The 12130-nt window shown below is 36.4% G+C and overlaps 2 protein-coding genes across 3 annotated transcripts in view; one reads left to right on the forward strand and one right to left on the reverse strand.

Annotated features, from left to right (window-relative positions):
* Window positions 1–12130, forward strand: part of LOC140752145 (L-dopachrome tautomerase yellow-f-like) — a 360210-nt gene that overhangs the window by 54153 nt on the left and 293927 nt on the right. The window lies entirely within an intron of this gene.
* LOC140752090 (oxysterol-binding protein-related protein 9) overlaps window positions 1–12130 on the reverse strand; it is an 87746-nt gene that overhangs the window by 46193 nt on the left and 29423 nt on the right. Inside the window, exons 2-8 of one of the 2 annotated variants that reach the window (XM_073086252.1) lie at window positions 10723–10851; window positions 8987–9166; window positions 7721–7798; window positions 6244–6294; window positions 5503–5572; window positions 4350–4454; window positions 2958–3063 (exon numbers count right to left, since the gene is read on the reverse strand). In XM_073086252.1, coding sequence (XP_072942353.1) covers window positions 2958–3063; window positions 4350–4454; window positions 5503–5572; window positions 6244–6294; window positions 7721–7798; window positions 8987–9166; window positions 10723–10851 — 719 coding nt within the window. Of the gene's footprint in view, window positions 1–2957; window positions 3064–4349; window positions 4455–5502; window positions 5573–6243; window positions 6295–7720; window positions 7799–8788; window positions 8795–8986; window positions 9167–10722; window positions 10852–12130 lie in introns of those variants that run through there. The other variant, XM_073086253.1, reaches the window with a different exon arrangement.

The following is a 12130-nucleotide window of genomic DNA, read 5'->3' on the forward strand; positions in this document are numbered from 1 at the left end:
AGTCCTATCCGAAGCTGATGTATTTCCACTCGTGAGAACTAAAAAAAATATATAGGCATATATTGCATGTTATTTTAACATATAATGTACGTATGTAATACCAGTCCATCACAAAGAAAAACAAACACAATCGTTTAACAAAACAATCCTTGAAAGTATCCATCAACGTGTTCCTCATCTGAACGTCCAAACATAGTTCTCACGCGAACCCAAATTTTCAGACATTGAAAAACATACTCATAATAATAAGCAATATTACTTGTATTTTACCAATGTTTTATTACTTGTATTTTACCACTGCTTTATGTTAGTGCGTGTGAATTAAATTAATTGTTTCCTTATAATTCAAATATGTTTGTAATTTATTTTTATTGTGTACTTCAAATTAAAATAATATATTTTACTTATGTTGAATATATGTATGGCGATGTAAGAATAATAATAAGTATGTGTATTACTAACGGTAATTTATAAAAAAAGAGGAAAAGTCAATGAACATACATCGGTAAGATAAAATGTTAATTTATTCAATATACTTTATGTATTAAGTTTTTTAGATCCCTTCGTGGTTCTATTCTGACTGCTGTGAATAGACACAGCAGCGTTTATAAGGCAGAAATAGGCGTAGTGGTGGTCGAACCAGAAAGGGTCCTACCACCCATGTTCTACCTGTTACTAATATATATGTCAACACAAAACCGTGTTTAAACAAAAAAAACCGTGTTAATAAGGAACTTAGTCATTGCCTCCCCAAACTAGACGGTCCGTGTCGTCGACCCATGACCCGTTTCGGCCACACTCGGTTTGCAATGCGTGCATACATATATAATTTATTGCAATAACACACTGTAACGAAAGTGAATTTGTTTACTAATATTTATTTTTAAATGGCTTGGTTCACATTAGTCCGGTACCAAAACATTGTTCAGAATTTTTCCATGTTGATTTAGGTTAATTACAATGATATCTCTTATAAAACAGTTGTTGTGGACCAAACGTATGCGTTATAACCACAAAAGATTATATAGAAAGCAAAATTTAACTGTTTAATTTGCAACTCAAATACAATCTCAAATAATCAGAATCATACGTAGATGAAATATAAAATATAACAGGCGATATAAGACGAAATATACAATTTTATATATTTAACTACGCGTCGCCTACAACAGCCATCATATCATAATACTTACTAATATTCTCATTTATTTCATTTTTTTCTGCATAAAAGATAAGCAATAACACATAAAATGCGTAAAAGATAAACAAGATATCATCACGGATATAAAAGTAATTCACAAAGTAGGTTAAGAATATTTAACGTGAATATAAAACTGAAGCATTACACATTACTCAAGTGGAGGATATCTAGATCAATTTTCGTGTATTCTTAACTATTTGTAAAGTTGTAATATGTGTCTGACTGTCTGGACATTTATTATATTTTAGCATTTTTATTAAGTACAATTAAATCATATACGAGTAAACATATTTCGCAAATTATTTATTGATTATTTTTTAACAAGTGCTAGAAGAATATTTATTGATTTTTTTTAATAAGTGCTGCATAGGAATTGCTGCGTTTCTTATATATGAGGCGACACTCTTAGTCCACGGGAGTAACAACGACACTGTGATTGCCTTCAGGTTGAGCCACTGTTTTACGGAGTTGGTTACAGCTGTCCATAGGCACCAGTGATCTTTTACCATCAGGTAGACAGTATGCTCGCTTGCTACTTAAATCATATCAAAAGTATGCACTTGGGATTTTCCAGTTTTCGGCAAGTATCTATGCCCAGTAGTGGGACATAAAGAGCAGCCATGACACTGAGTCAGCTTTACGGCGTTTCTACATCCCAATCAATGCAAATACTGTAGATATATAACTAAAACTCTATCCAAATTGGATCAGTAGTTTTTGAGATAATCGCGGACATACAAGGTTATACATAATTATATAGCGGTCGAATACAGAATCTACTTTTTTGAAGTAGGTTAAAATGGTATAGATCGCGCCAAACTTCAAGTCCGCTCTGAAGTTAATGCGCGCAGGTGTCAGTCAGAGAGCCAATGCGGTCGAACACAACTACAAGCGTATACTTCGTTGCAACGTAAGGGCACACTAACACAGCTATGTACCCACGGGCCAGAGCAGGCAGCGGAGGGTGCCGGGGGCGACGCGACTCTTTTCTATATTCAGAGCGGACTAGCAGTTTGGCGCAGACTCTAGCCGACGACAGAAACCATTTTCTATTAATTTTTCAAATTCGATTTGACTGAAGACGAAGTCAGGGGTAACATAAACGTATTTTAACACTGAATCATTAGGCATTTAGGCCAATTTACGCTTCGAATACATCAAAGATGAGTGGTTGGTGAGTAATTTTAAAAGTTGATTGCTGTTTTGTAAACGAATATGAGGCGTTTATTATACCAATTTATAGAGGCTAATTTAGCGAGAATGCTTACAAACTGGTAGAGTAAAGGCTATAGAACTATCTGGAGTTGACTATACGAGCACCATTAGCATACCTAGTTCTGTCCAACCAGGTTCAAAGATGCTTTGCTTTGCAAAAGAGGTACATAATAAAAATATTCTGTTTCCCGTCAGAATTACTAATTTAGCGACTTTGTAGCTAGAAATAACGACTTTTGAAGTGGTCTTACCAACAAAAAAGATTTATCGTTTAAAAAAAATTGGCGCTTTTCTAACGACTTTTGGAGTACAAAAAATTAGATATTTTATCAAATTCAATCCATAATTATGGATGGACCCGTATTTATAGCTTTTCAAGAGTTAGTTTCTTGGTTGGTTGGTGCTAGACATCTTTAAGCTCAAACCATACTGGTAATACTACATTTCAAATATAGTATCCGCGCTAATGACAAGTGTCTATCGTGAACACCAGTTACACAACAAAATCACGATAGTAGTTCAAGTACCTAGTAACACTAACCTGGGCCCCGGCTCGACGTCGGCGGGCTCGTCGTCCGCGTCGTAGAAGTCGTCCTCGCCCTCCGACGACGAGTACGACGTGTCGGGAACCAACAGGGACATCGCTCCTGTACCAAAAATATCGTATGTTTAATTAAAAATGAAAATTATTATTTTGGCTAACATTGGATATGCTTTACGTTGTGATCCAGCGAAGTACACGTTGAGTGCCGTCTTCAGATCTTATAAGTAAACCATACGATAAACGATTATCCATTATATATTTTTTTTTAATTTTTAGAGCTATCGAAGTCGATCCAATTTTTTTTAGTAATTTTATTAACGTTAACAATCGCAACGTACTATGGCGTGCAATGGTGACGTCAGGTATCGACATTTCATAGAAAAAAATAAGCGAAAGGTAAGGTATGATGTCTGGAGTATTTCATACTTTAATTGTATTGAAATTAAAACATATTTAATCGCACAGATTATTATTTTAAAATTGGGTTTTTTTTCCTTTGGACATTTTTTTGACGTGACAACGTCTTAAATTAGGTTGCGGCTGGGAGTCACTTATGAAAAAGTGTAACGCCCGGTAACGTTACGATGAGTCACCGAACGAGAGAGAGGCCCGCCGAATGCCTTGCGTCTCTCTCCCACTCAACTATGATCGGTCTGCCGCGCGCGCAGCACTAGAGAATTAGGCGCATTGAATCGGCGCATGCTTGTGTCTCTGTCTTTGTCTTTCTCGAACGTTCTTGGCGTTGGAAAAACAAGAAAGCGTCACAATACAAGTTCACACGTGTGGTTAAAGTATCGTCAGCTGTGTCTGTAGTGAAAATATGGAGTGCTTAGATTCGTCATTTATCATTTACAACAACTACAACAATAAAGGTAAATAATTGTACACTGATATTTCATTATCGTAAACTATGATTGATTGATTAATTGTTAGATTGACACAAAAGTTGAGAAACTGAGTTTATAGGTTATGTCATACTATTGATAAATGTTGATAGTGACTGTTAAGTAAATTATTAGTTTAAAATTAATTAATTAATTAATTATTTTCTTTTGAAAAATGCAACCGTGTCATCAGTATTTTCTTATGACGTTGTCACGTTCAACTATCGTTAGTAAACCGACTTTACAGACAACCGATTTTTTTTTCGGTAAAATCTTTATTCTTTAAAACTGCTGTGGCCTGGCAAGTGGCCGTGCTCCGAGAGTTTCATGTATATGTATAAGATGTTGAGAAAATTTCGATTCAGAAATATGTGGCGCCATCTCTTGACGAGTTGCGGAAAGTAATCACATTGTCATCATTGACGGTGCGACAGCTCGCGGCACTCCGCGCCCAGCTCCCCGCGGGACAGCTGCACAGTGTGCACGGCAGCGGGTGTGTACTCACGCGGGGCGTCGATGTGCTCGAGCGGCGTGAGGGGCGTGAGCGGCGACGGAGACGACAGCTCGCGACACTCCGCACCAAGCTCCACCCGTGGGGATAGCTCTGCACCTGTATAATATTGTTTTATAAATCCCTATGTCGTTGTTTCGAAGGAAAAAAAAAACAAAAAATGGAACCCTTATAGAATCACTCGTGTGCCTGTCCATCCGTCTGTCCCAGCCAATTTGTTCCGAAACTACTAGACCATACGTGTTGAAATTTGGTGCTCATATGTTTTCCCTTGACCCAAAGGCGAACGTAGTGTTTTATTTAACACAGAATTTACATAAAAGAAATTTTGAATTAATGGTACTTCTGGGAGCGATACAATTTTCCTTCAAAGAAATTTGAAAACTCTGTAGTATGGCATATCATATGAAAGGGATTGTTATAGGGATCTCAAGTATATTTTAGATATATTTCCACAATAGATTGTTTTAAAGTTATTAAAGAAACTACGAAACTTGACCATTTCCTCTCACTCCCCTTATCTCTGAAACTACTGAGGTTAGAGTGATGATGAAATAATTCTTTACTTAAATATTACAGGTAAACCTATAAGCAGACTATGGTCTTAAAATAAAAAGTCCCTAAATATAGTAACTTCAATCAGTAAATATTCTCAAAAAGTAACTCTGTAACTGAGTTCGCGCCAAACTGCTAGTCCGGTCCGAATATAGAAACGAGTCGCGCCGCAATAGCAAATTGTAGATATTAGCGGAACGAAGAGAACTCGCGGGTACATAGCTGCGTTAGTGTGTAACGTAAGGGACCTTGCTACGGAGTATATGCTTGTAGTTGTATACGACCGCATTGGCTCTCTGACTGACACCCGCGCGCATTAACTTCAGAGCGGACTTAAAGTTTGGCGTGGACTATATCAGTTTAATTAGCCGGAACAAATCGCGTTATACAAAATATACTGCAGCACCGACATTATCTGACATGTCACCAGAAAGTATAGAATATTTGTATACTAATTCTAAAATATTGTCAAAATTATAAATGTTATACAGATACTACCCTGTATTTTTTCACAATTTAATATAATTAGAACAAACTCCAATTCCATACCAGTATTTAGTAATGAAAAGCAAGAAAATAATAAAAAGTAAACCTTCTTTGATATGTGTCTGTGATAGACTCGTTGGTCCCTGGTAAACTCCATTGACAGGATTAACTGTATTCTGAAAGAGAAATCATCCGTTAGAAATTGATCATATGAAAAACTAACAACAGTCGATATATTATGCTACAAAATAGTTGATATGAGATAACCAACGAAATATTTAGAAATAAAAAATGTTGGAATATGAAACTTGTTACCTTACGCCATTTCATCTTTTGTTTTTATTTATTTACAACAGAATTTTTGGCATTCATTCAATCATTACTTTATTGTTATAGCTCTTTTAACTCATTTTTGAAATTTGAGGACATTTTCGATGTCAGTTTATTTATGCACCCAGGAACATCATATATTATTTGCGTGTAACAGTGTATACTACGTGTGAAGCAGTGTATAAAATATTTGCCTTTCCTTTTTTATTAATATGTACACATTGTTAATTTAAAACTGTTAGGGTACATGTAAAAATCAGTTCTTACACTACTATGTCAATGTCTCAAATATAAAAAAGAAAAACATACGGACAAGTAATTACAACCTCGGTCCAAACCCACAACGAAACTCATAAATATAGAAAGTATACGAAATAATTTGTTACCTACCCTTGTGGTAAATGGGACGTATTTGTAACATATAATCTATGTAGTTATGTATAAAAGGGGCGATACTACACATCGATTATTATACAATACAAGACAAGTAAAATAAAAATAGCAAATTCAACAATACCTTAGCTATTTGAAGAAGCACTATGGAATGTTTTATGTTATCCAACATTGCCTGCAAAGGAAAAAAATAACTTAGTGAAGCAATTGGATGGGAACAATAAGAGACTAACCTAACCTAACGTAACTTAGTGTAGGGTCAGGACTCACTTAATCTCTCAATATATCAAGTAGTATTCATTTTCCCGCGTTTAGGAGAACAGATTGAGTGTAACGTGTGGCGAAATTGCGAGCCACATAAGCCGATGTAACACATAATTTATTTGTATACTAAATACACTAATTTTCGTACTTTCACTTATTGGTTGTTTGGTAAAGTAGTTTAAATGCATAAATGTTTATTAATTATGCTAAATATTAATGGCAGAAGCAACAGAACATAAAATAATCTTAAAATTGTCCATCAGAAATAAAATGAGAAGTGAGTGGTAACCCTAATTACATGTATTAAAATGGTTGCCATAAAATCTTAATTTAAATACAAGAAAACAATAATAATGTAAATATTCGCTTTTTCATTGAACATTGAATATTAAATTTTAAAATTTGAATGAAACAGACTTAATGAGTATAAATTATAAAAATAATTTATCAGAGAACTGAATGAATTGAACAATCTGGTTCAGTCTCTTTATTCGGTAACGAATATATAATATTTTGTCAAAGCGACGGAATTCATGTTCATGACTAATTTACATAAGTTTAGTGCATGATGCAGCATCGTTCTATAATTATTATTATAGGTTATGATATTATAGATGAACATTTTTTTGATTACATAAATAGTTTTAATTTGGTATCCACTGCCTATTGTAAAAGCTGACTTAATGGATCATTTCGAGTTTGCAGGCGGCTAGAATTCGAGCTCGAACCGGCCACACAGCGAGCTGGAGCAGCTTCATTGAATATTCTCATTTAACTTGTATCCAATATTAACATTATGTTTATATAATCATAAATTCACTATAACAATACAATGAAAAACATGTTTTCTGTTTTGTTCATGAACCGATTTCCTTTTTTTATTTTATTTTGTAGCCTTTGATGAGCTTTTTTGTGATCCGGAAACCACTTAAACTTTCTAGAACGCTTACGGATAAATTTAGACCACTAGGCGCAAATTGTCCATATAAATGCCATGTATGAATTACATAAATTATCAATGAAAACTTCTAAGACAATTAATTTAACTATCTTTGGTATTCATAATTAATGATATTCAAGTTCTACTCATAGGGTGCGGTCCCATTGATGAGCTGTCAACGGGTAGATAGAATATACTCTGTAGTTCAAGAAGAGTTGATTGTCTTTTGATAGTAAAGTTTAGACAAATAGTTTAGTTGTAGATCGGCTACCAGCGAATTTTTCTCCCCGATATAATCCATACCTTATAGTCAATAGCTCACAATGGGACCGGGCATTTTAATAGACGAATGAATGAATGAAGTTCAAACAGAGTAGTGGTGAAACGAATGGCTTACGTTGGAATGGTCCAATATGACTTGCCCTTTGTTCTTTGCGAGTGGATCTGCTAGTTCTGTCACTCTTGTGCCCATTTTCTGAAAAGGAAAAAAGTTGTTCTTGTTTAAAAGCAATATTTTTTAAATACGTATAGTAAAACATTTGAGTAAAAATCTATGCTATGAAAATCCTCCCCGGCTCAAACCCCACATTTATTAATGTTCATAACAGCAGTGTAAGGCAGCTTTGTGCAGGTTTCAAGATGCAATTGGCGGTAGTAACTATTTACCATTAGCTCGTATTAGATAGACGGAACTGGTGGAGGAGTACTTATTTTACAGTTGTAATATAGCTAATATAATACAGAGTTCTTATAAGTCCAATTTCCAGGCATCCAAATTACGTTACTTAGCTTTTGGATTTGTCTTTGCATGTGTGTACAGCACTGATTACACGACTCTACAAAAAAAAAATTGTTCTTTGTCCTAAAGTTTATACTATTATTTTCCAGTTAGTTATGCACAAAAACGAAAAGAAAATACCTTTTTTCGGTATAAAGTTTGCTTTTGTGATAGTTATAAAAATAATACTCATTTTTCAATTTTTTCATAAATTTTAATTGATTTTAATATTTTTAAAAAGACCGCGCGGTGAGAGTGGGGTATTAACGTTTACACTGTGCCGCTAGATGGCACCCGAGTGATAAACAACCATCAGGTGTTATTTACAAGCCCAGAATAACTTAAAATGTCGTCACGAAAGTGCAAATACGATGCTGATGCATTTTGTTTTATATGTGGTCAATTTATTAAAGTCAATCAGTCTTCTAAGCACAAAAGCAAAGTTTTTCATGCCATATATTTTTTTTCCGTCTTATTACGACCTAAACTACCGAAATTTAATGCTTTGCAATCAAAGTCAAATTTCATGTTGACCCGTGTTATCTATCGTATATCTATCGTAACATCATAAGCTCAATCATGATCTGACCACTGCTCCCGTCTCCTGTGCCTCGCTATAGTGTCTTCTAATACTCAGACCCAGCGCTCACGCTGTGAACCTCATATTACTACTATATCAACACTTACATTGACCAGCTCTGTCATGACCAACAGATACGCGTTCGCCTCAGAGATGCGTCGCTCGAGGTCACCATGTCCGTGTACCGGAGCAGGTTTACGTCGGGAACACTTCATTCATGTCCCGTGCCTCACTATAGTATCATCTAGTGCACGGACCCAACGCACATGCTCAGAATCCAATACTACCACTATACCAACACTTACATTGACCAGCTCGATCATGATCTGCAGATACGCGTCCGCCTCGGAGATGCGTCGCTCGAGGTCGCCGTGGCGGTGCGTCGGTGCGGGCACGCAGCGGGACCACCGCTCCCGTCTGCCGTGCCGAGCTATAGTGTCTTCTAGCGCACGGACCCAGCGTTCGCGCTCCGAACCGTCCCGGGCCTGGAAGAAGTGACAAAAATGGATTCAAAATACGATCTGAAGTAAACTGTAATATCTACGGTAACATACTGACGATCAATCTATTACTTGGCTATTGTCGAAGTCTGGTATTCTTTCAAGATAAGATTAATAAAAATAGCAGACATTTGGAATTCAACTCTGGATTATCGTCACCAGAACCCTCGCTATCCCAATTTTTGAGTTAAGATAGCAGTGTCAAGCGCTACCGTGTTCTGGTTTGAAACAAGATTCAGAAAGAATTCTAACGGGGTAGCAACGTATCTGAGAACATTGTAATGATCCCTTAGGGGTGCAAATTTCCTTTTATATTCCATTCGTTATAATAATACACATACGGTAGGAGAGAGAAGATTACCACAAAGACTTATCATTCATTCTTTCTTTTAATGACACAATAGAACTCGCTCAACGATTCGTCGAACGATCGAACGAAGATGTAAATCTCCATTGATATTCAACACGCGAATCTCGACCGAATGTTTTGTTCGTCTCAACCGGAACGGAAATCCAAGAGAAAGGCAAGTGTGAGTCGGTGATTCATCTGAATTAAATGTAAGCCGAGGTCATCGTGCATAGTTGCAGAATCCGGAAATATTCTGCAACTTCCATCTTCGCGTTCTACTTTTTAAAGAGTGACTCACTGACATATAAAAAATGTGGGCAGCCCGTTGAAACAATGCAGGCAATCTTTATTATACTGTACACACTCGTAATATTTAGATTTGGAGATAAGTGCCATTTGATTACGGTCATAATTTTCATCAATCAATCATGATTATTTTTTCTCAGTTTTGCCGAGTACGTGCATAAATATGAACTAGTGCAGTTCGAATGGGGAGGTATCATCGCAACATCTATTTTGTGAAGCAATTCCTGCGTTTCGGTGAGTGGGTGAGAATGCCCGCCCACTTACATTCCGTAGCAACGCTTCGGTGATGGACTTCAGGTGGAACCCCTGTACTCTATGCAGTTCTTATCGAGGTCCATTAGCGGTAGTGACCATTTACTATCAGATAAACTGCTTTATCAACCCCACACAAGATTAGATTCTTATTTGAAGTCATTCAATGATGCCTTTCTACCCCTAATTAATAAGTTGGAACTCGGAAATGTTTGTCTCTCTTACCACACCTTACCCAGCAGCGCTTAAGACCGTTGTTACATAAGTGCTCGAAGGTGGTAGAATCCTTTGTGGTTCGACTCCGGCGGCACCACCGCCACACTTATTACTTAGGCGCTGCTGTGTTCCGGTTTGAAGGGTGTGGTAAGGGAGACAGACTTTTCCGAGGCGTTCCAGCTTAGTCCTCAGGGGTAGCGGCGCATCTGTGGCCGACCTCAGGTAGGAATATCTAATCCTATCTGGGATTGATTACAGATATCCATGAGCGGCAGTAGCCACTTACCATCAGGTGGACTGCATGCTCGTCTGCTACTCTTATATTATAAAAAAAAGGTGCGGAGTTGAGGCCGCCGGAGTCGAACTACAAGAGTCCAACATCAAAGTGAATATTAATTACAAATAGAAGCGTAGGTACCTGAAAGTGAAAAGTCTTGTGGTCGACGGTGATCGTGAAGGTGGAGTCGTCTTCGTCGTCGATGCCTATCACAGCGGCGCGGAGTCGAACACACCCTCGTCTCACACCCCTCGTCATTTTCTCTTTTGACTGAAATTAAATTGGACAAGTTATTAGATTTCAGACTCCTCAGCCAAAGACTATATCTATTAAAGTTAGTAAAGTTTGTCTAATAGGCAATTTTAACGTATTTAATCACACACAAAATTATATTTTGCAAATGAAAAAAAAAATCTATAGGATTTATTAGCAAGTCAAAATTGTGACTTATTACTTTAATTTTAAATTTTTAGCCTCTTCAATTAAAGCGCCTAAAATAGCGGCGTCATCGTTAAGAAAACTCATATTTCGAAATTCAGTAATAATTTTTCTTGACATATTTTCTTGATTTAATAGAAGACTTGTCGATTCATAACTAGGTTTTACTTCGATCTGAGTACACATACGTATGACATGAAATTCCAAATGTATATACAATAGAAATGTATGTACAAACTCGTATGGCTATCGACCCCGGTAATCTTCATGAATTGCTAATAAATGCATAATTTGCGTGAACAGACCTCTTTTGAACATCGGTGTAAAATTTCTCGTAAAACCCCTATATATTTTTCTTACAAATAATGAGTTCAGTCCTGTATCTGCGTTTTTTTATTCATAAACACAATGTACAAACGAAATAATAACACAATGATAAATCTTATATATAAAATTCTCCGTAAATTCACCAAATTTTATATGCATATTCAGTAGGTCTGAAAATCGGCTACAATCTATTTTTCATACTCCTAAGTGATAGGGCTTGTTCACTCTTAACATTTTTTTATTTATATGGCAACACAACGTTTGCTGGGTTAGCTAGTAATACATAATAAGTAATACATTTTTTAGATTAAATGTAATAAGGAATCCACAATATTATTATTATTGGACCATTAAATCACTCCTCATGAAATGTTTTTTTGTTTAAAATATATAGAAGTAGCCAGCGCATGCGAATATGTATGCACGTTGCATTCAAACTAATGGTAAGTAGCTACTGCTGCCCCTGGACATCAGCAATAAACTTTAAATAAGATTAGAGTGCTACCCGAGGCCGGTCACAATGCGTTGCTGCTCCTGAAGACTAAGTTGGAACCCCTCGGATAATTGTCTCCCTTCAAACCAGACAGCATCGCTTAACACTGCTGTTATTAGGCACAAATAGGAAAGGCGGTGGTCGACCACCAGGGTACAACAAAGAGTTCCACCACCTTACAAATTCAATAAGGACGTCAATGGGAGTAAAACGGTTAGTGGAGCAAACAGTTTTACGTACATACGGAACCCTAAATAATGCGGAAAACATGTAAATCAATGCACATATAAA

This window comes from Epargyreus clarus, unplaced genomic scaffold, assembly GCF_041222505.1.
Source record: "Epargyreus clarus isolate Ecla_fem2 unplaced genomic scaffold, WU_Ecla_fem_2.2 ptg000024l, whole genome shotgun sequence".
NCBI classification, from domain to species: Eukaryota; Metazoa; Arthropoda; class Insecta; order Lepidoptera; family Hesperiidae; genus Epargyreus; species Epargyreus clarus.